The sequence below is a fragment of the Cygnus olor genome, chromosome 4, assembly GCF_009769625.2.
Source record: "Cygnus olor isolate bCygOlo1 chromosome 4, bCygOlo1.pri.v2, whole genome shotgun sequence".
Lineage (NCBI taxonomy): Eukaryota > Metazoa > Chordata > Aves > Anseriformes > Anatidae > Cygnus > Cygnus olor.
Window position 1 is genome coordinate 6,209,653 of NC_049172.1, and position 24,714 is coordinate 6,234,366.

At 38.7% G+C, this 24,714-nt stretch overlaps 1 protein-coding gene and 1 long non-coding RNA gene across 4 annotated transcripts in view; one reads left to right on the forward strand and one right to left on the reverse strand.

The window, feature by feature from the left end:
- LOC121069928 overlaps window positions 1–24,714 on the reverse strand; it is a 249,969-nt gene that overhangs the window by 138,499 nt on the left and 86,756 nt on the right. The gene's annotated exons all lie outside the window — the stretch shown is intronic.
- The window catches only part of TACR3 (tachykinin receptor 3), a 39,000-nt gene continuing 26,254 nt past the window's right edge, over window positions 11,969–24,714 (forward strand). For both annotated transcript variants that reach the window (XM_040556466.1, XM_040556465.1), the window contains exon 1: window positions 11,969–12,429. In XM_040556466.1, coding sequence (XP_040412400.1) covers window positions 11,969–12,429 — 461 coding nt within the window. The remainder of the gene's footprint in view (window positions 12,430–24,714) is intronic.

Here is a 24,714-nt window from a genome sequence, read left to right on the forward strand (position 1 = left end):
AAATAACAAAAGTCGTCTGATCAAATCTTGCTCATGAAAATAATATAAGAAAGCATTTGCCAGGCACAGTTTCTACTTTGCACTGTAATTTATGACTACAAACCCAGACACTGAACATCAGTCAGTAAGCTGAGCAAGGAAATAGAGGAATCAACCAGTCATTAAGCAATATGGTAATTACATCTCTCATAAATGAAAGATGTTTGTCCCTTTAGAAAGTGTGTGCAAGGAAAGCAATTTTGTTATCAACTCGTGTCATTATTACAGATAGCATAGAATGATAGAATCATACAATCACAGAATCATAGAATCACAGAATGGTTTGGGTTGGCAGGGACCTTAAAGACCATCCTGTTCCAATCCCCCTGCCATGGGCAGGGACACCTCCCACCAGACCAGGTTGCCCAAAGCCCCATCCAGCCTGGCCTTGAACACTTCCAGGGATGGGGTATCCATAACTTCGATTGGCTGTCACCAATCACCTCCTTATTTTCCATGTGCCTTATAGCACATGAGATCCAGGAGGATCTGCTCCATGGTCTTCCTGGGCACAGAGGAAGACTGACTGATCTGAGTTGCCCGGGTCTTCCTTTTTTTTTTTTCTTTTTAAAAATAGCGTGTTTTTTGTTTGTTTCTCTGTTTTTTTTTTTCTTCTTTTTAAAAACAGGTTATGATTTCCCTCTTCCAGTCAGTGGGAACTTCACCAGACTGCCACAACTTCTCAAATATGATGGACAGTGGCTTAGCAATGACATCCGCCAGTTCCCTAAGAACACACGAATGCATCTCATCAGGTCCCAAGGACTTTTGCACCTTCAGGTTCTTTAGATGGTGTCAAACCTGATCTTCTCTTACAACAGGTGGTTCTTCATTCTCCCAGTGAATAGTACAGTACAGTATAGTACAGCATAGTGTAGTATAGTGTAACTATATAGTGTACTATAGTATGGTACAGCTATACAGTATAGTATAGCTAAAGAGCATGCAGGATCTGTCTTCACGTAAGATGAATTGAGAGACTGAGTCTAAATCAGAAAAAAAATGCCACATTATTACCTGAGACTTAATAATAATGATTAAATAAAAGGACAGGATGGTAAATATCTAAATACCTTCCACTCTGTTCCAAAATAATCAGTCTCCAAATGTGAATGCTAACATTTAGAGATTGTCTAAATAAGATGTATTTTTTCACAAATTATATAAGTTACTACCTTTTGCTTTTGTGTCTCATCCTCATTCTCTGCTACTAATCTTTAAAACTGGGTCTGGTGATATATGTTGTATCCACAAAAAAATAAATTAGTCTAAATCATTTCACCTCAGAAAATAAATTGCCTACTTCTCTATTGTCCTCACAATGACTCTGAAACATGCTGAATTATTGAGAAAGGTCAGATCATTTGCAACAAGATTCTTTTTCTGCCAAATGAGCTTGTCTGACACTTGAAATAGGAAGAAGGTATTGTGATTTAGTACGTTAAAAAGGTTTTTTGCAAGGAGTGGCATACACAGAAAAGCTTGGGACAAAATTACAGATGCTTGGCTTCCTAACCTAAAAGCAACACTTTGTTGAAGTAACCTCAGAGCACTTGACAAAGGAGGTTAGAAGGATGAGAATTCTGATGTTGATAGCGGAACTGATTTATCTGAGTTGTCTTATGCTACAGCTAGAATGCAGGACTCCAGAAACCCAGTTCAATGCTCTTACCACTCAGCAACCTGTCTTTCGCTTCTCTCCATTCTAGGAAAAAGCATAAAATTGAGTAAGAATATGCTTTTCCTTACTTATTTTTTTCAAGTGATGATCAAAGCAAGGAAGATATATTCAGCAATACAAATTATTTCTAGAATTATGATGACCACAGAAATCATGGTCTGCTTCATATCTAAATTATATCTACTTTTCCTGGATTATCTCCACTATAACTGATTTTTGGTGATGGATATTAATGTGACAATTTACTTTTTCTAAACGCCTCAAAAATGCAATTATTCTGTTTTCCCCTAAGATCTAAGAAATATAGAAACATGAATAGGGCAGAAAAGCTCCTTTGAACTTGTGAATAGAACCAGAATACTTTAAAAAGCGGCCTACTGAGCAGGCAGAAACAGAGTAGAAATCTACACAGCCATTTGCAGCAAACTTATCCAGAAAACTCTTTGCTGTCTGGAGGGATCAGAGGTGGGAAATTATATAGAGCATATTTCTAGAAAATCTTCCATTAGAAAAACTAACAAGATTACTCTCTTCATCTCTTGTCCTCTTTTTCATTTCAACTAGTCACTAGTTTTTACTAGCTTCGGAGGGGATCACTGTGACCCAACTACCTTTAACTTGATTTGTAATCAGTCATATTTTCTCACATTTTTTGGACTATAATGCAGCTTGCTGAACATCAACCAAGTATGTGATCTTCAGCAGTAAATAAACAATTGGCCAGACAACTTCAGAGTTGTCATTCCTTGGACTGACTGGAGAAATGAGCCCTCTCATGCTGAAAAATTCTGAATGATGAAAGGCAATTGCCAAGTACTCTGCATAAATTATATTCTTTCCACATGAAGACAGGAAAACAGATGAATAAGAACTCTTTTGTAAATATATGTCATAGGAGAAATAAGATGGTTCAGTGGTTTGCAGAAAAGGAGCAAGAGACTGACTGACTCCTTGAAGCCCAAAATTGAATTTCACTGATACGGTCATAATTGTTTTTCCTTTCATCCCCATTCCAAAGGAAGGAGAAGGATCATGCAACAGAAAAATATAAACTGAGCATTAGGGAGAGACACAGGAAAAGAAGAAACAAACAAACAAACAAAGATTTAGCAAAACTGATTAACTTTCATTGAAAAACAATATCCCTTATGACAATTATTTCAATAATGGGTTCCATAAAACTCTACATAAGCAGACCATATTGTATTTTGGAAAAATAAAATACATTTTTATTTCTGCTGAAAACCAACTAACTACAGGACATTTTTGCTAAAGAATCTCTATAGTTAAGAAATACTATATATGTAATGTCATGTGTTAAGAATGCCATACTCCTTCTGCATCACTTTTGGCAGTTGTTTCTTTTCCATTGACAGGCATATAATGCAAATTCAGTAGACATTATAAGTAATTGTGAGCATGTAGCCTGTGACACTGGTTTAGGATGCAGAAAAAACAAGTTCAGATTCCTTCTCCATCTCTACCTAAATAGTTTAAAAACAAATGGATTCTGAAGTAAGTGGGTCACAAATCTTAGACTTCAAAGTGCAGGACAGGAGAAAACAAAAAGTCTTCCTACATTCGAGAGAACAGACAAAAGCATTTTCTTTATACCCTTTATTTCCATTGCAAGAAGATACAGTCCAAGACAAAATCAGCCACATTGCTAAAACGTTGCCTCCTATATTTGATATGGAATTTGCAGATACAGCTTTTCTACTTAGTTATCATATGCTTCCTGCAAAAGCAATTACAAAACTCACTTGACTCTGAATCCACTATAGCACTTAGAATTTAGAATTTTTTTTTTGACAAAACTGATAAGAATGAAGTAATATCACATCAAAGTTTATACTTTTGTAATTTTTTTCCTTATACAACAAAGAAAAGAGTAACAAACTATTCCTCTGCTACCATAATATGGTCTCATCCAAGTGTTCCAATCAAACAGTCTTCTAAAATGATGATACTATTTTTTAGAAATTCTCTATAGATAATATTCCAAATCCACGAATTGCCTGTAATGCTGTATGGAGAATGATTCATAAAAATTCTTTTCTAACAAAGGAAGCGAGTAACATTGAGTATTCTCTTGATACAACAGTGAAAGTAAGAAAATAGGGAAACTGCTTGTCAGATCAAGTCTGAAATCTTTATTCATTCTTTAAAATGAACACAAGTAATACATATTAAGGACAAATTGGTACAGTGGACACATTAACATTAGTATTATGTAACTAATTTAACTAAGTAGCTGTATCTATGTCTCATGAAATTTTTCTTGCTTTTTTTTTTCAAAATACTATTTCAAATTATCATTGATTTACGTATTCCCAAAATACAAGAATGAAAGGAGAGCTACTGATATACCTACACACACCACTGTCACAACTAATCAGAGCACTATAACTAGACAACTGAAATCCAAATAACACCTGAAGCCAAGTACTTTGTAGGATCCAAAGATCAATCTCTCAAATCTAAAGAAACACTACTACTTCTTTCATCAAAGAGAAAGTTTTCCTTTAGAAAACAATTTGTGAACAAATCTTTAATTCAGAATAGTCTTCAATGCTATTTATTGCTAGTTAATCTCCCAGAAATAACTCATCCTGATACATGCCGAGTATTGCTTTTTTCTAAAAGTAGCTTCAGTGCAATTGTACCTCAGTATCATATCCCAGAAGAAAGCTTGTCATTAATCAGTTCCTTAGCTCTGCTATCCTGGGCCTAGGCTCACGATCTGAGCAAGACATGACTATGTATGAGCATCAAGCTTAGTTGGGCATCGAGCACTTCCTCACCCATTCCTCCACTCAGGAATTGGTGCAAACTGCAGCTGAGTACAGGCGGTAGAAGAAAACAGCTGCGTGCTTCAATGTGGTCTCTGATCCAGACCACAGGGGACCAAGAAGACCCTGGGACATACCGTGATGTAAAGTCCAAATCCTGACAATAAGTAATCCCAGGATAAGTTCTTGGAAATGCACTTAAATCCCATGCACTCTTGAGCATATTAGACTGCATCGCCCCAACGCAACTGGTAATCTTTTCCTGTTGTAGCTGGTAAAAAGACACAGGGTGTGGGAGGGAAAACAATCTACACAAAATGAAAATTGAGTTCAAATCAGGAATTAAATGTATTGTTTTTCTTAAAAAAATCTCTTGCAAAATTTCAGCAAAGGAAACTATTTGCAATAAACAAAAAATAGATGAAGAAAGACTTAGAAACAAAGAGTTGTTACAAAGCAAGGTCATTGAGTAATTTTGCACATTATCTTTTCAGTTATGTAAATCTCAGATTAGGCATGCCTAAGTGAAAGAAAAACTATGACTAATATTTAGGGTAGCACACAATGAAATTAAAAGTCTGACGTTTTAAATGATAAAAGACTTTTTCATACAATGCATAACTAGACTGTGGAGTTGATGAGTCCAAAAATACCACACAGTGAGAGAAGAAACTGCACTGCTACATCCACAGATACGATAATGAGCAAAGCATTAAGAAAGGATATTAAAACCCATTCTTTAGAATTTCAGCTAGTTTTAAATATTCAACATCCAACTGAGATCTACGTTGTCCTACTCTTTCCTGCTGCAGGTTTCTCTTCCTGAAGTGTCTGAAAACAAGGTACTGGCTATCTGAACCTCTGATTCAACTCACAGTGTGAACCCAAATGGCAGGCATAATATCTTTAGCAACAATATGAAAGGGTTCTTCTTGCTTTCCAGTGTGTTTTTTTTTAACATACCTATTATACAGTGGACTTGAAAGGTGATCAAAAGGCATTACTGTTTGAATCTAGAAGGAATCCTACATCCATTTAAAATACTCCTTTTGTTTATGTGTGCAAGGCCTAACACAATGATCTGATAACACTGTTACGGTGCTCTTGCTCACAAGAGGACCGCATAATCCTCTAGGCTCCCATGCAGTTAATAAGTGCAGAGCCATTACAGATGGTAAATCATTTATTTGCAAGGTATTTTAAAGAAAGTAGTTCTAACGAAGGCAATGAGGGAAACACTTCCCAGGGAAGTGGCACTATGAAAAGTATTTCAATTCCTTATCTTTTATGTTGCTTGAAAAGGTATCTTTTGAAGTGAAGAAAAACTCTTTGAAATAACCTATACATCAAGAAATGCATTGGTTGCAGCTATGTGAGAAATGGGATAACGTATTAAGTATGGCATCATGTCTTACAACAGCCAGAAACAACAGAATGCCTCAGGTCCACCCTGGTGTCTAATCAAGTCAAGTCCTCACTGCAAGAACTAATCATGTTAAATTCTAATTATTTCACACTGAGAAAAAGATGGAACAATTGCTGAAGGCTGACAGGCATTCAACCAAACTGTTTACGTTACTTCTACATAACTCTAAGTAATATCCTTTTTCTGAAGGCTCCAAATTGGAATTTTCTTGATCTCTTCCAAATACAAAAATACTGGACAATTAAATATACTGGGAAAATATCTTTGTTCAATTATTTTGTTAGAATTTTTATGTTTTACACTACATTTCACAGTCTTGTAAGTCTATGCCTATTCTCACTTCAAAATTTTGTGTACCAAAAGCATGTCACACATCAAGATACAATGCCATGAAAAGTGACTCTAGCAAGCGTGTAAAGTTACAGACAGGAAAGCACTTTTAGTCAATACCTCTTCAGATATGACCCTTCAAACAGAAAACAAAGGTGCTTTGAAAACGAAATTCTTTTGAACGGCTGCCTAGCAGGACAAAGGCCTCTGGAAGATGGTTTTCTACAATCCTACTACAGGGAAATGACGTCTGTGCACCGAAGAAGCCTACCAGTTCTCTTACATGTGAGGTAAAAAGATAAATCAAAAGGAAAATAAAAGCGCCTGGCACAAGCAGTAGCTTTAAAACTATACGCCAAGCCTGAAAAAAAACAGTAACAGCTGATGCAACCCTACCGTACCACACCAGTAATGCCTACCAAGATCTTTTATGAGTCTTGACACAGCTATTCTCTCAATACTTCTTTATACACAAAACATAATTCTAGAAAATTCGATGGTCATTATTTGTTCTAATTATCTTCTATTTGTATTTAGTTTAAGAGATTGAAAGAGACTGGAAATACCAGAAAAATCTTCATTACGAGTTGCAGCTGGCATAAATATATCAGAGAGGAAAAAAAAAAAAGCAGAAAAAAGAAAAAAAAAAAAAAGAAAACTAAGGGAAGAAAAAGAGAGGAAGGGAAAAAAAAAAACATAAAGTAATGGAAATATCTGGTAGTTTTAAATAAATAAAATGCATTTCAGAGCACCGACTAGATCTATGCACAATGCATGTAAGGAATGTTGTAGATTCTCAACCATGAGTGCAAGAAACGTAAATCAATAATATAAATAGTCTACTTTTTGTGACCAATCCTTTTTTATAGCAAAAATCTGTTTTATACCAAAAATGGTGATCAACAGGATGATTTCCACTGATTCCGATGTAGCCAGTGTGTTCAGAGAGTGGAAGGAGAGGTGTTCTCTTTTCAGCAAAATAACTTTCTAAAACAAAGTTTAAGAGTTTCTTTCTAACCATATTAACACTAGAAACTCCCCTACTCTCCACATTTTTTGGCTACAATTATTAACTGCATTTAACTACTAAGAGCTATCTTTGGGTGGCCCAAAACTTCATTTTTTAATTAATTTATTATTCATCCATCCAGAGTATTCACCCAGTTGCAATCCTCAGTCTATGGGGAAAGTTCTCAGTTACGGAAACCTATCTGCTTCTGTAGAATTCCTTCAAGTAAAAAGAAAAGGAAAAATATAATTCCAATCACTGTAAGAAAGCATGATTTTAATTACTGAGCTAGTAAGTCTGAATGATAATTGGTTGCTTCTTTAGTTCTTTAATATGGAGCAAATACTAGCACAGTCATAACAAATATGACATAGCATTGAATATCCTTAAATTGCAAAAATTAACCATAACTAAAACTTTGCATGACTGACTGATGAACAGAAGATATCAAAGGAGCTAAGTAACATCCCAATGAAGAAAAAATGTTGGACCACCACAGCTTCTGATAAAGGATCATCCCTTCCAGCTTCCGGCTGGAGGAAGCAGTCATAAGGCTAAGCCCAAGAAAGCAAGCAAATCTGAAAACAAAAAACAACTTAGCAATAGCCTTGGTGCTAAATACAAAAGAAAGGAACCCACAGAATGGGTCTTGTGAAATGAAGCTGCTGTAATTTACAATGATGCAGGTTAGCATTCATGCTACATAAGTGTGCTATAAATCCCTGTTTGTGCGCTCCTGCTGATATTCTCTGGCTCTTTCTCATAGTGTACATGTGAATTTAGTAGAAGAGTGACTTCAGATGAAAACTTTGAGTACGCCATAAGACCTGCGGAAAATGAGATCATAGTCCCATAAATACCAAAGAACAGAAAAATTTCTAAATCTATCTTGGAGTCAAAATGCTAAGTCAAGAGCTTAACTTCCACTTTGAGCTCAGTAGGAGAACTTTGGCTGGAACTGTAAAAAAATAGCTTCAAGCTATGTAATGGAAAGAAAGAACTGCAGACAGTCACAGCTACTTCCCTGATCACAGTTTGGATGTTTCTTACACTTCACTGAGTAATTCTGTGAAGCTGGGAATGGGAAACTACTAATAGCCACGAGTTTAACCACAAGTGACTGTACAAACACAAAGCAGCTATCAGTGGGAGGGCAAAAGAGAGCAGCAAATAGCAGATGATCAGAAAGCAGGCACTCTCAAACTGATTACAGTATTCCCTAGACAAAAGTGAAAAACATTCCCACTGTGAATATGCATAAGCTGGAGCGGGCAAAACTTGACGTAAGAAATCATATACCGAAAACAGTTTTAGAAGAAAATGATAGAATAGATACCTTTACAACTTCTTGATTTTTCTACAGGAGAACAAGAAAAATAAACTCTGATCTTGGTCTTTTGTACTGCTCCTTTCCATGAGTTTCACCAGTCAGACAGGTTTTGCTACACAGAAGTTATTAATACAAATGTTTTCACCAAAGTTGCTGTACAACTTATTTGGGAACGTGAATGCTGATAAACTTCAGCTGACCAAACCTCAATCAATACAAATATCGACAGTAAAGCACAGCTGACTTCACTGTCCAAGTGAACTTTTCCTCCAGGCAAGAGCCAATTGCTGGCTTCCTAACCTATTTTCTTAATCAGTTAAGTTAAATGCTAGTAAGACAGGAGCTAAAGGACAGGTTAACCTACCTCTACCTCGGTTGTAGTCTTTTGGATGTAGCAGGAGCTGGTTTGCTCCAATTGATTGTACCAGGCTGCTCCTCTAGGAGGAGTGTTTAAAAAGTTCCCTACAGGAGAGGAGTATTTCCTCAGGGTTCCTCTGAAGAGGAAGACTGAGAGGAATGACACTTTTATTTCTATGCTACAAAGCTGACACTTCTGTTCTATGATTCACATACCACATTGGTGGTCTGGCTGACATTTCAGAAATAGAATACAAAAAGCTTCCAGATTATTATTTTTTTTCAACCAAATCTCAAGGACTCAATTTACCTATAGCTTTTTTTGCTTATGTAATGAGATGATGACTTGTACTGACTTCTCACACACTGTGAGTAGGAATATACTGAGGAGCAATTTCCCTGGGGCTACTGTAAAGGACAGGGGAAAGATACATGGAAATGGTCTCTCCAGAATACCCAGTATGCAATGGCTAACAATTTTCCAAGGCGGAGTGCTAGAACAATCTTAATTCCTGTGAGAAAAGAGGAACAAAAGATTGGATTGCTGCTCCCAAAGTCATAATATGGACCCTAATTTGCAGCATTAGTCCAGAACTACTGCATATCGCACCTTTTTCAGGGGGATCTACCACTGAGACAGAATTTGCTAAGACGAGAGAAAAATAATTAACAGTGGAAGTGTTTGTAAAGGTTGTATTGCAGAATTGCTGAAACAAAATGAGGGAACAGAGTTTAAGGTATCACAATGGCCTTATTTTCCCTGTGAGGTACATTGTTTGACATGTGAATAGCTCACACATGACCGGGGTGTAACTCCATGAACTTTACAGGGCAAATAGTTCAAACACAGTTCTTTGTGTTTCCACCCTGGGGAAACTGTTACTGCACGTGCTTTACAGTGTGCTGTTCGTGTATGTTTGCACTCTGCTGCATGCTTGGCAGTACCACGTGCAAGAAATCAGGTCCCTCTAGCCAGCACCCCACTGGTTTCGCTAGGAAAGTGCACCTGAGTTACTCAACTGCTTATTCTTCACTGTCTTCCCAAAGACCCCTCTACACATGTCTAAAGGGCAGAGAAATGCATATCATGGTTCACTGTGGAGCCAACTTAAAGAGTAGTTCAACCCACTGCAGCGGTACTACAGCTGGCACAATGCTTCTCATTATGGTATCTCATGAGAATATGACACAAAGGCTATTAGGGAAATGGCATGCAAACTACTATTCCCTCCTTCTTACTTACCCCCAGGGAGAGGACAAAGGATGCTGCGGATGGAAGATGTAGAATGCAATACAGGGAATCGTGGGATTAACTCCAGTGGCTTGCCTGTGACAAGGCCATGCAGCGGATGGATAGATTCTAGATATGCTGTAGCAAAGGGTGGATTTCAGCAGAGCTTCTGAGCTTGGGGTGGGCTGCCACTTGATCGTGTCAGCTGGTAAGACCTCAGAAGAATATAGAAATGTCCATAACAGCAGACATTCAAATTAAAACTGCACTGAAGACATGACAGTTAAAGTGCAGGCACTACTTCCACTGGGTAAATAAAACAGGGAAGAAGTGGCACGTGGGAATATCTCATTTTTGTATGGATATTTTATTAAAACAAACAAATAAAAAAGGTAGAACTTGTCATTGCTAATAGGGGTACTGAACAGTTTCCACTGCTGTCATAGCTGAAGGCTCTGATGATGACAAGTAGTAGCTCTAAATTGTTGAAGTACAGAGCAGATCAGCACTAAAACACATTTTCTCCCTGAAGACTGCAGCCTATTGAATAGCAAAGATTTGCTAGTTGAAGTCCTTTGCAGTCAACCCTTGCACAAAGTATGCAACCTTTGTGCCAGCTGTTGTTAACAAGAAAACTGATTTCTTCGATGTGAAAATATCAGGTATTACATTTACTCATTTAACTTTTTCTACCAGTATAGAAATCACTGGACATAAAAATACTGTTTGCTCAAAATAATAATAGAATTAAGTGTGAAGTAAATGCAAGTAAGTAAAAAGAAGTCAAAATATATTTTTTTTTCATACACAAAAAGAAAACAAAACACTATTATTTTACCTATATTTACAAACATCTATGTTTAGGGCTGCATAATATTTCAACAAACAGCGTCTGCTGAATATGCAAACGGGTCTACAGGCACCAATATCAGTGTTGTAAGTAAAAGGTAGTCACATTTTAATTTTATAAATGTTTGTGATGGTAATTGCATATTACAGATTGCAAAGTGAAATTAGAGAGCAACAAGATGTATTTCTTTATCTGAAAGAGGTCACTGTCACAAACCTGTAATTAACAGAATGATTACAAGGAAAGCATGCACTAAATGAAAAGACAGTAGCAGAAAAGCAGATCTGGAAAGAGTTTTAATAAAAAGCAGTCTTGATCTTTTGGATGTTCAACTAAGCCAACTAATTAGCTTTGCACAGAGCAAAAAGGCTATTTAAGAAGGATGTGCAATAATGACTTAAAGAAAGGCAATATAAAAAAACAAATCTCCACAGAAATGAGACAAGAATTCATTTTTCCCCGTGGTGCTTTCCACAGCTCCTGAAAGTGTCTGCTGCTGACAGTGAATGAAGTAAAAGGGGAGGAGAGAGAACAGAGAGAAAGAGGTGTTATCTTACCAGCCGATGGAGCTTATCGCTCCACTCCCTTCATGACGCTGGCAACTCCTAAGCCTATAAAACGTGCCTTAGCTCCCGGTCCCCTTCTCCTTCAGCAAAACCAAAAGCAAGAGGTGGCTGTACAGAGGAGGAATGGGACTCTGTTCTACCCAGAGGTAGCTCTACTGATTCAGCTAGTGCAGCATTTCTAACAGTCTGAACAGCATAGCCAAAGCTTTTTCTGACAGCTCTCTCCTCCCCAGTACTTGGCTGTGCTGCCTAACTTCTTTTTTTCTTTCTTTCCTCTTATCTTTGGGGGGGATTTTGGAGGGTCGGGAGAGGGAGGTGGGAGAGACATTCCCTGAAGAAAGGAGAGGAACATCCAAGATGACTTCTGTCCCCACAGCCAACTGGAGCGTGAGCAGCAGGTGGAACAGCAGCCTCGCTGCAGCGGGTGATCCCTGGGGACAGGCGCTGGGAGCCCCAGCTGGAAATGCTTCTACCCCCGTGACAGCCAACTTCTCCAATCAGTTTGTGCAGCCCTCCTGGCGCATCGCCCTGTGGTCCCTGGCATATGGCGCTGTGGTGGCGGTGGCCATTTTTGGGAATCTCATCGTCATCTGGATCATCCTGGCTCATAAGCGCATGCGGACGGTGACCAATTACTTCCTGGTGAACCTGGCCTTCTCCGATGCCTCCATGGCTGCATTCAACACTCTCATCAACTTCATCTACGCGCTGCACAGCGAGTGGTACTTTGGGGAGGCTTACTGCCGCTTCCACAACTTCTTCCCCATCACAGCTGTCTTCGCCAGCATCTACTCCATGACGGCGATTGCCGTGGACAGGTGAGAAAAGAGAGGAAAAGCGCAGGGGTGAGAGACTGGGATCAGATTTGCTGCTGAAATGAAAATTCAAAGTTAACAACTATTAAGTGACAAGAGGCACAGCCCTCAGTAGTTCATTGATTGTGCTCTTCTCCTTCAAGATCTCTCCCTACCACTGTTTTTCTCCCTGTCTTTGGTCCTTCTCCTTCAGCCTTTCATTTGTTTTACTCTCTTGCTTTCTTTTACAACAAATGCTCCCTCTCTTTGACTTCAGCTGCTCTCTGTGTTCCATCTTCTAGTACTAATTCTGTGACAACAGCTGTTGCTCAGGGTTTTGCTTTCCCCACCTGCCAAAACAGTATCTCTCCCTTAGTTGATGCCATCTAATTCATAATGATGAGGAGCTGTAGAGATTGCATGTGAAGGGAGGGAATTTCAAATTTCCCTCCTCTTTGTATTTCTGCTTCTGGCAGAGGCATTTGCCTCCTCCTCAGAAATCACTCCAGACTCTGTTTTTAATAGCTCTCCTCACAGAAAGCTCTGAGCTGCCTGGTTCCTCCTGATTTTAACTAATGAGACTATTTAGGCTGCCATCTGTGCATACCCAGAGGTCTGTTAAGAACATGGATTCAAAGTGCTTGATTTTTTTCTGATTACTTGCGGCAAAGCAGCCTTTGAGATTGTGAAAAAAAACATGACAGGGAAAAAACTTTACCTTTGCGCTCTTGACAGTAATTGAATAAGACAGCTGTAGTCTCCATACGGCAAAGGGGAGATAGAGTTGTCAGATTTCCAACAGAGGTGCCTTAATGGACCATCTTTCTTAGAAGATGTTGTGATTCTCCACTAGGAAATTTTCCTTTCTTTATGATCATTTTCACACATGCTGTGCTGGAGGGATAAGTTTACACGTGCTTCAGAAAACCAATAAATTCCTGCATTTTCATTCTGAAAAACAGATTGTTTGTACTTCAGATCTCTTTTTTTGTTTTTAGCAATGCAGTGAAATTACTCACAAAAGTCCTTTCCACATACCAAAATCATGTTACGCGTCCTACATGAAGTGACTTGGCACAGCTGCAGAACTTTCAGGTGACGGTAGTTAAGATTTTGTAAGATTCAACCCATCTTCCAAAACTTTATAAACGTCTTGTCTCCAGGTGCAAAGACTGGGAAATATGTTGCACTTTTCTTGGTGCTGTGCACAAAGACTTAACAATTTTTCGTTGGCTGTATTAATTGCAGATTTTAGGTGGCATTCTCAGCCAGATGCTGAGAATTCCTCTTCCGCAAAGCTGGAAATGCTACTGGAAATGAGATTCGTAGCAGCTCTTCTACCTCTCTGCTCTTGGGATGGGTGAAAACAGGAGGAGATCAGTGCACTTTCCTCCTGCTAGTGATGCACTGTTCCCAACTGTTACTTTCCACAAATAAAGGAGGAGGTAGTGTAAAGCCAGTGATACTATCTTTAGCCAGGCAAAGATTTCTTCCAATTCTTGCCAATTCAGGTTTAACTTAAGATTCTCACCTAGTTTGAGCTTTTCAGAAAGATTAATATTTTTTTAGTTGATGCTGAGGATTTAACTGTTGCTGCTGGAGCTGTCAGTGTTTTGGCTGAGCCAAGTTACTAGGATGTTCTGAGTAAGGTCTTTTCATTTTTCTGACAAAAATATCAACAGAGATGTAGTATGTACCATCCTGAAAGTTCCTAAATATGCTAGGAAACTGGAAATGAAGGAGAAGTTGTTTTGTGTAATACAATTCCTTGGGATACAGAAAGATGCTTTTGTGGAGTGAGCGAAGAACAGCTCTGCTCCACGCTGACTGTTAGAAGTGCGATAATCAGATATAAATACATTGGAATGTTTTCCTTGGTTTAACAGTGTCATACACTTGATGCTCAGTAGCGAGTTAGTTACTGCTGCTACTTCCTCTGATCTATTTTTTGTCTCAAAAAAAAAAAAAAGAAAAGAAAGAATCACAGCTTTCCCACCATCACCACAATTTCAAAGCTCACCTGCCCCCAGACAAAGACAATACAAAACATTCCCTTATTCCCTTGGGGGAGCACAGTGAACAATACCCCGGCTGGTTTTAGGCAAGCTCTCTGTAGTAGTAAGGAGCCTCATTTAAGACAAACTTAAAAGCACTCTGACACTCCTTCCTGATTCACACTGCCATTCCTTTTCCTTTTATACCAAATCACATCTGACGTATTCAGCACCTTTAACCATTTCCTGGTTAACTCTCTGCAGAGTCAAGAGGAAAACTGATGGTCAAAATGAAACTTGAAAAATCTCCTTGGATGTACAGTCTGCCCTATTCCATGGCACAGATCTGCTGGGGGGATATGTTTTAAAACATTGATTCCTATTTGCCTTTTGTAAAAGTTCAGCCAATGCTTCAGACAGGAGACCGTGCTTTAGTTTTGACCCAGTAAAGTCATCCTTACATGTTTATATTCATTTGAAAAAAATAATAATACTACAAATCAGGGTTAAGCTACCAAGGGAGCTGAAAGAATGGGATCACGTCAGATGATTTAGCAGTAGAAAGTGTTAACATCCCAAAATACTGAAAAGTCATGGTTTGCAGCTCATCAGAAAGATTTGCTTTTTTGATCATTTTAGACCATATTAACATTCACAGAGAATGAATGAGTCACTGCGACTTTAGACATTACTGAGCAGAGGTCACAGGCAGCACAATTTTCCTTTCATGCCTGATTCTGTGCATAAGGTTTCTGTAGACGATACTGTCTAAAATGTGTGCACCGTGAAATTGCTGGGCTGACACAGACTTCTGTGGAGTAGGCAGTTCCTACAGTAGGATGTGCTGGGTCTGGTGCTGAGGATGAAAATATCCAAGATTACTATCCTGTCTAACATGTGGCTGCCTGGCCACTGAACACGGACTCAAATGTGTGGGTTTATTCACATTTCTGACCACCCCTTCTTCATGGTCTTCTGCTTCTTTTCCAACAGGCTGTTTGCAGTGTACTGCAAAAGTGACACAGGCAGTTTTAACCAAGGCAGCTCAAGTGTGAGAAGCAGCACAGATTTCACTCTGCACTGCTCCACAGGCAGTCGTATGCTCCTTCTGCTCATGCCCAGAGCTGCACAGTGCCACAGTTACATCACTTCCAGTGGTCACTATAGTTCCTTTAGCTACCTTTTGGGGACAAACTCTTAAAATACTCCTAAAATGAACTGAACAAGGGATAGGCCATCTGGATCCATCCATTGAAGACCCACTGTCCCATTCCTAGTAGCATTTAGTATGCAAAAAGTAGTGGTTCATGTATGCTGATATTTTATGTCCAGACCCAAGACTGTCTCTTTCTAGGACCAGCTCTAAGTATATAGGCCTAGAAAAGCTCTGCACATATCTGAGGGCTACAGTGGAAGTTTGGAGATGTAGCAACATAGCATGAAATAGCATGCCTTCAGTAGAACATTAGTTTTTTTCTATGCTTTTTTTTTCCTGTTATTAGCACATCTACAGAACGACTTCCTCAGTTACTGTTTTCTCAGCAATTCCACAATGACTTCTGTATTTCATTAAGTTTAACTCTTCGTAAAAGCAACTGCTGTGGAATTAAACAAGGTATTCCAACAGTGACAGTGAGTAGTTGCTGATCCTGTTCGCATCTTACTACTTCTTTCTTCCTAGTATGTAAACAAACTTTTGAAGAACTATTACTTAGGTATTAGGTATCTTCATATGCAAAAGTACTTGAAAAGAATTATATATAAATATGCCAACAGATCATACAAATATAAATAAAATTACATTTACAATACACTGAAATTCTGCATTACTGCAAAACACCCTACAAGGCTCACTGCTGCTCAACACAGGTGAACACAGTAGCATCAAAATGGTGTGCTGGTATCAAGGTTCTAAGTAATTATTCTTTACCAATTATTGGGAAAAGAAAAAAGAAAAAAACATGAATTTCACCTAATCTTTTTAAAGATCAGAGTCTGCCAAATGTTACCCATCTATCCTAGCCCTATACTCTGAAGAAGTCCTAGCCCATTTTTCAGGTCTGCTACTTGGAGTGTCAAAGCTCTTACAGTACAATAATGACAAAATAAAGTCCTATGTTAAAGAGAATTCAAGTTTCGTGGACTTTTTTTTTAATCCCAGAACTTCCCTCACATGTTGTGTTCACATAAGCTTCAGAGCCGTTACATGTGCTGCCTCAGAGAGCCATTAATAATGACAGTCCCATAATTAACTTCAAATCAGAAGCTTATCGAAGTAAATCACCATTTTTTAAACTTAATGTACCAAAGTCCCATTATGATTTCAATAATAACTTCATCTTCTTTGGTCCTTCTGATAGAACAAAATGCACTTTTTCTTGCCCTCCACAGAACTGTGTCTGCAACTATATTTTTAGGAGGAATGAGGCTATTAAAATTAGAGCTGAGAGACAGGTACTTTGGCACTCTTATTCCTGGTACCTCAGACAGCCTGTTTAAGCAGGACTACACAGCACCATGTGGTTGGCCTGGATAACAGGTTGATATGAGGCATCAGAAAATGACGGTCTTTTTTAAAGTTTGGCAGACTCAAACAAAGAATCAAATCAACAATCAAATGATTTGCAGCAGAAGGAAAATCAGAACCTAAGAGCTATGGGCTGTACTTTCTCTTTCCCAGCACCCCTACACTCATTTTGCTGAACATGAATCAAACTCAAAATCAAATCAACCTTTCCTAACAAAATATTGGATAATTGCAGAATCTCTGTGTTTCAGAATATGACTGAGTCTTGTTATTACAGTCTCTGCTTCCTTTTGGTTGCCCTTCTCATTTCTTTTTAATAAGCTTCCTTAAGTTCTCATTGTTCCCCCTTTCTACATCAAACACTACTATAGCAGATGGTTTTGGGCCTTTATTGTTTCTTCCAAGATGTTAAAACTGGGCACACACTAACCACTATTTGAAAAATAATATTTAAGCCAGATTCTAGGCATTGTGTGAGATCATCTCAAGAGCCTCTTGTCTACTTTGGGCTTCTCCTTGTAGATACTCCACAGAGCAGTCATTAATGTTGTCTAAGCATTTAGTTTATGTCTACACCAAAGTCACTATTATCTTCTATTATTATTGCATTACCTGCTCTCACAGCTTTTCTAATCTCCTTTGGCATTTCACCATTATTACTGTAAATTAGCTGAGTGTATAATCCTAAAGTTTATTTTTTCAGTCACATTTGGAGTTTCAAACTGTAAAATTTTATATTGTTTATAAATACTTTTGCTTTATCTGACTTGATTTTAAACTATATTTAAAATTCTGTTTCATTCCTCTTAATGAATGCTCTAACCTCTTCTTTTATGAACCTTTATATTACAGTGTTAGGTTCTTCCTACCAATTTCCTAGTATATCTATTGCATCAATATCATTATTCAAAACTTGTCGGTCTTGTTTTCTACCTTATTTCTTAGACTTCTAATATATCTACAGAAGTACACATATACATGGGTCAGTTTTCTATTTTCCAGTAACATTGCTCAATTACTAATGGTTGTTAATAATTCCTCTATATAGTCATATAGTCATTAGGCTTCAGCGTAAGTAACGCGATAGATACAAGCTTGCAATAGAAGACAATTGCAAGCTGTAAGCACATGATTCAGTTTATCAAACAAAACCAGAATTCATCACGTGTACATGGTATCACTCAAATACCACCTAGGCTCTTCAAGCTCTGTAAGTGTACGCTGCCAGAAGGGCTATTGTCACAAAGCAGTACCGCAAGCCCTGTAAATGAATCTGTTACTGAAATCCTGAAGTAGGCAGCTGGCACATTGAAAAATGCATGTTCTTTCCAGCAGAATACATTTTGGCATCTGGCTCTGAATGAGTTTCTATTCCTGGGATAAATTGTTCAAGGCCTTCACGTGCCTTAAACATTTTAAAACTGATAAACCTGTCAAACTGTACTTTTGCATCTTTGTTGTAGAATAACATTATCTCAATTGGTAGTTAATTGCCTGAGTGTCACCTGTCCCACGTGCTCAGAAACACCAAAGAATAGGGGAATGCGTATGTGAAATAATGACATCAAACGTGTCTAATAGGCTAGGATATGGAGTGCACAGGGCATGACAGCATGTTGTGGTCGTATGGTAGCAGCTTCAGCAAAAGACGCATGCCAAAAACATATATGCTAGTATTTGTATTGGTAATTGAACTCATACAGGGGCATGGTACCAAGCTTTTTGTGCTTGGCTCACCACTGCACAGAGGAGGCTGAAGAAATGGCAGGAAGAAAACCTGCCCAGCCAGCTGCCGTTGCCTGCACACAGCTCAGCCCAAACAGACCTGCAGACTTTGGCCTCTCACTCCCCTTCTCTCTGAAAGTCATTCAAAGGAAAGATGTCTCAGAGAATTGATTTCCATGTACAGGGAAGAGAAGAGAGAACTTGCACTGAAAACCAGGTAGAGATGAACATAGGGATGAGAAACAAGTCAGATGGGTTTCTTTCCAGGTTTCTTGTGCTTTACAAACTATCTTCCCCAGACAGAACCCCCTTATGTCTGAGACCGTTTTCATCCATAAAGATGGATGAAGGGAGATTCTATAACCTCACAATGCTGTTTTCTCACATCTGATTGTTATTTAGCTTTACCTGCCTCTGGTATCCTATAACTGTACACAAAATACCATCTGCCTTTCCCCCAAACTAAAGCTTAATGCAGCTTTTTGTCCAAACTAATGGTTGACTTTATAGTATTGCATCAGCCTTGGTCTTTGAGTATCATGAAGAGAAAAATGCAAATATATGCTTTTAAAATTATTACTATTATTTCTATTTTTACTATTACTACTTTGCCAGTCAGACAATAGAATTCAAATGGGAAATACCTTCCCCATTCTCTGGGTTCCCGGAATTTATATTTTTAGATGAATCATGTGATATTTCTGGATTCCAGTATCTAGGATGCCCTCTAAAAATATTAGTTTTCAGAACTAGAGAGAAAAAGTTGAACAGGAGAGCTTTAAGGGTTCAAAAATCAAGAGGAGAAACACAAAGGATTCTGTTTTAAATGTCATTTATAAGTACACCACATGACTTGGGGCCCTGAAATGATTTTCTTGGTTTGACAATTCTCTCTTTCTTTCTTTCTGAGAAAAGAGGTGAAATGGTTTCGGCAGAATATCCTGATCCAATTGCTACAGGATTCAGACTGTCAGAGACAGGAAAAATAAGCCATTTCTTGCTGTGGTATAAGCTCACAATGATCAAGCAAAAATACAGAACCTTTGGGTTTTTTGTCAAAATTATTGTCGGAGTTACATTATTGGTAACATACTGAGATGGCTTGGGAATAAATACAGGCACAACAGCTTTTTTTTGCTTGTTTTGCATTGAGAAAATACGCGATTTAACAGGCTGCTTCATAAAGTGCAGTGAAAAGACTGAGGTTGATAAGCCAATCTCTCCAGCAGCATAATCATATAGAGTGGTTTGGGTTGGAAGGGACCTTAAAGATCATCTAATTCCAGCCCCCAAGCAACGTTTACAACAGCAACTAACCCCAAGTCTTCCTGTCCAAGGCAGGAAACAACATCTGACAAGTTCAAACCATATGTTCAAATGAGAATTTCATTTTAGACAGTCTCTTAGGCTTAAATACATTTTTAAGTGCCCTTATCCATAGCTTAATAAAAACTATTGAAAGATACATCTGTAGTCTATTGTGGAATATAACCTGCAGCACTTTTCCAAAGATAGTTGAGGGCTTGGTTTTGTTTTGTTTTTGTTTTTGTTTGTTTTTCTTGAATATTATTGTCTACATACATGTATTTCTGATTGTTTAGCAAAGAAGAGACGAATTTGTATCATTCACAATATTTATGTCTGGCCAAAATAAAGTTATTTCAAAACAAATGCAGCCTACTACCCCATAGCAGGACAAGAACCTAAGTATAACTCACAGTTGGATAAACTAGGTTGGTTGTTTTGTATTACACTCATCTTTACAGTTTTAACATGGATTAAGTCAAAGTTTTAAAATGAACTATCACTGGCCTCTAAATCAATTTTAGGGATGAGGACAGAAATTTCCTAGGGATACATTCTGCTGACCACATAAAAAGACCCTGATTTTGATGGGATTTCTCCTTTGGTCTTAGCCTGCAGAAGTCATCCTAATGTAAAGCAGAAAGTTTCTCATCACAAAAGGTGTTCACACATAGGCAGATAAATGACAGCTGTAACAGGGCTGTGTGTTTTACTGTTGTGAAGTAAGGGTTCTTTATCATACATTGCACTGAAATAATTCAATTTTGATTCATAATAAATGACTCATTACCAATTGCTATAGTCAGTTAATGAACCAAGGTGTCAACAATCTTCTTATAATCTGACAGCGTCTGAGCTAACTATGGAGAATGGAATAACCTATCTGTCTCCATATCTGTCCTAGCTATTCATCCTGGCAAGGAGAAAGAAAAAAGCCATTCAGATGGCAATGTCAGAAATGTAGGCAATAACAGAGCAGGCTGTGGTCTGTGCAGATGGAGCTGTTTTTTCAGACTTTGCATAGAAATTGGTTCTTCATAGCCCAGGTAGATTGAACTCAAAGAAAAGGAGAAACAGAAGCTCTCCTGTCAGGAGAAGTCCCTTAGTCCAATTTATGAGAAAGACCAACGAAAACTGTTATCCCTTTTCAAAGAATATGCATAGCTATAGCATACCTCCCATAAAATCAGTTACAGACACAAAAATTACACACATTGTCAATAACTGAAATGTTCCTCAAGTAGGAAGCACTTTTTAGGAGGACTCAGCCATACTGAGGAATATCATAGAATCAGATCGGCTTGGGTTGGAAGGGACCCTAGAGGCACCTCATTCCAACCCCCCTGCCATGAGCAGGGATGCCACCCACTAGATCAAGTTGCCCAAGACCTTGTCCAACCTGGCCTTGAACACCTCCAGGGTGTTCAATACTGAATACCAGTATTCCTGTTTTAAGGGTTCTGATATGTATGATGTACCCAAAAGCAAAGCACTGGGCATTAGTCTTGATTTTACACAAACTACGGTATTACCCGCAGCTTGTAGCAGGTCAGCCATTCCCCCCAAGCAGCACATGTGGGTAAATCAAGTCCAAGTCACCCCTTTAGGATACAGCTCACTGACCTCTCAAACCTACAAAGTGTTTGTTTATCTATCACACTGTCATATGCTCTTTCTTTATGCTGTTAGCTCTAAGGTGAACACTGCATAACAGTAACGTTGCTCCTTACAGATTTTTCTGGCCATGAAAAAACAGCCTTACTCAACCAAGACAGTCCTATAAAAATGCCAACAGCCATGCTTCTTGAAGAGAAAGTTAGTCTCAGTGAAGAACACGGATCACTTCCACAAGAAAAGATTGAGGACTTGCACTGGTAGGCAGAAATCAATGTAGAAGTTGCAGATTTGTTTTTCGTCAATCAAAAAATGCCTCTAAAATCTCACTGTTCATTCAGTCTCCTTTAATCTACTCTACCCACCTTACAGAGACATTTTATAAGACTTTCAATGACCATGTTTTAAATAAGGGACAGGGAATCACAGCAATTTCCGTAACTAAGTTTCTTAATTACCAGTTGATTCCAAATGCAATGATAGGAGACAAAGCTTCAAATCAGCTATTTTTAGGGAACAACAGCATCTGTGTGTTCATGAAGTGCACTCTGCTATCTGCCATTGACAAGCCACTTATATGCATGCATTATCATTTTCTCTCAGTCTCTTCCTTTGCCAAATCCCTGTAGCAATCCCTCCCTTTGACAAATTTCCTGTTACAATCTGGGGCTGAACTGATGACTTCTTTCTCCATTTGATTTTATAAACACACTGTAAACAGGTGAAACAAATCACTTACGATGACTAAAGGATTCCAGCTGTATCTCCAGATGGGAATTTGTAGGATCCAGTTTTGAATGCAGCATTTTTTGTAAGTGTCCAATGTATTTTTGCAACAATTTTCTAAATAATGTGTTAAAAGGGAAAATTTTCCTGTCTGTATTAACCAATGCATGCATTCTTACAAAAAGCTAAATTAGGATTATTTTTCACCTTCTACTGTCAGGACCATAATACACAAATTTAGGATGATTTTATAGTACTTAACCAGCTACCTGTCTCTCATGTTGTTTGCAAACTGTAGCAAGCACACAGCTACATGATTATGCTGTCATTATAAACAGTAATTTAAAGGGTTTACCAATGTTATTCAAATGAGGATTGTTTTATGGTTTCAGAGAAAACAGATTTTTTTTTATTTGACAAACCTAAGAAACAAGTACCAAACAGTAAATTGTGGACTTCAGCCAAACCGAGCAGATCTGAAAGAAACTTGATCTTTCATAACCCTAGCAGATAAGAAAACAGTCTTGAAGGAAGGGAGGGAGCACTGCAGCAAGCACATCATCATGCGCCAGCCACTACACCTTGCAGCCTCACTGATTTCTCATCAAGTTCAATGGAAGGGCTCTTGGTGACTTCAGCAGTAATTAGCTAGGAACAAAGAGTAACACCAGTCAAAGCTGAAAGAAGAGTGATGTCAGTGGGATATATTGTGATCACAGAAAAAAAAATAAAAAAAGAAAAGGCTAGTGATCTAGTGATTAAAGTGCTACCTAAAAATTCTTTAGAGAATGCACATGCTCAGAACACAGTGCAGACGTTGAATAATTGAGATTCTTCCAAGTGTTGGCTTGAATCTCCACCTGCACATATTTACATTATTAAATTTCTAAATGTGCATAGTCCATTTTATAATTACCTTGCAAGTGTTAGTGTTTATGTTGGATAGGGTAATAATGGTTTTTGCTTATAGTGATAAATGAGCATAATAAGATAATTCTTCTCAGTTGATATGTACTTTAGATTCAGCTCCAACCCCCCCCCCCCCCCCCCCTTACTGTGTGGAACAAGCTATCTGTGGCATTATTACCAGCTCCTTCTGGAGTAAGAAAGCATTAGAAGTCCAATCCTGAAACTGAAGATCTCAGTGAGAGACTGAACAATAAAAGTCCAATGACTGCAAAGCAAATGGGCACAGCAACTCACTGAATAATATTTGTGTGGCTACAGAACTTGTTTCAGCAGTGTAACCAGTCTTCAGTTGCTTGTAGTCATCATAAATCATCCTTCAGTGATGTGGCTATCACCACATTTTTTTCTCCCAACCCCAATTCTTTCTTCGCTTCTCCTCTTTCTAATTTCCTGACATTCTTGTTTCACTTCTGTTCCTATACATTTGCATTCAGCAGCCTGTTCCCTACCTCCGTTCTTTTGCTTTTGCTCCAGATCCTGTATCTTATCATTCTCCCTTTTATTCCTACCCTCCTCACACAATCCTGTTTCTAGTAGATTTTAAACATCACCATTCAGTCAACAATTCAGACAGAATTTCTGGTGCTCTTCCTTGTAACTGGCACTTTGGCATTTGTTTCTGGCACTTTGCCATATGAAATGTATGAAAGTATATGAACTACAGTAAAGAAGTGAGCCCTAATGATATAGCTACACCATGGAAGAAGAAAGGCAGTTGTCAGCCATGTGTAACGGGATGGTATAAGTGCAATATCCTGCATCATACAGACACATTATCCCACAGTTAGCCTCCTCACCTTCACTCATTTTCCAAGCAACACCTAAGCACAGCACCTCTAGCCCATTCTAGCAGGAGCTTTCATTCTTGATATGTGCTTGCAGCCCAGAAAGCCAACCGTATACTGGGCTGCTTCAAAAGAAGCACGGCCAGGAGGGCGAGGGAGGTGATTCTCTTTCTCTACTCAGAGCATCCTGGAGTTCTTTGTTCAGCTCTGGGGGCCCCAGCACAAGAAGGACATGGATGTATTAGAGCGAGTCCACAGGAGGACCACGAAACAGAGCAAAGGGCTGGAGCACCTCTCCTGTGAAAGCAGGCTGAGGGAGTTGTGGTTGTTCAGCCTGGAGAAGAGAAGGCTCCAGGGAGACCTCCTAATGGCCTTCCAGTACCTAAAGGGGGCCTTCAGGAAAGCTGGGGAGGGACTCTTTGTCAGGGAGTGGAGTAACAGAACAAGGAGTAATGGTTTTAAACTAAAAAAGTGTAGATTTAGATTAGATATTAGGAAGAAATTCTTCACTATGAGGGTGGTGAGGCACTGGCACAGATTGCCCAGAGAAGCTGTGGCTGCCCCATCCCTGGAGGTCCAGGCTGGATGGGGTTTTGGGCAGCCTGGTCTGGTGGAAGGTGTCCCTGCCCATGGCAGGGGGTTGGAACAGGATGGTCTTTAAGGT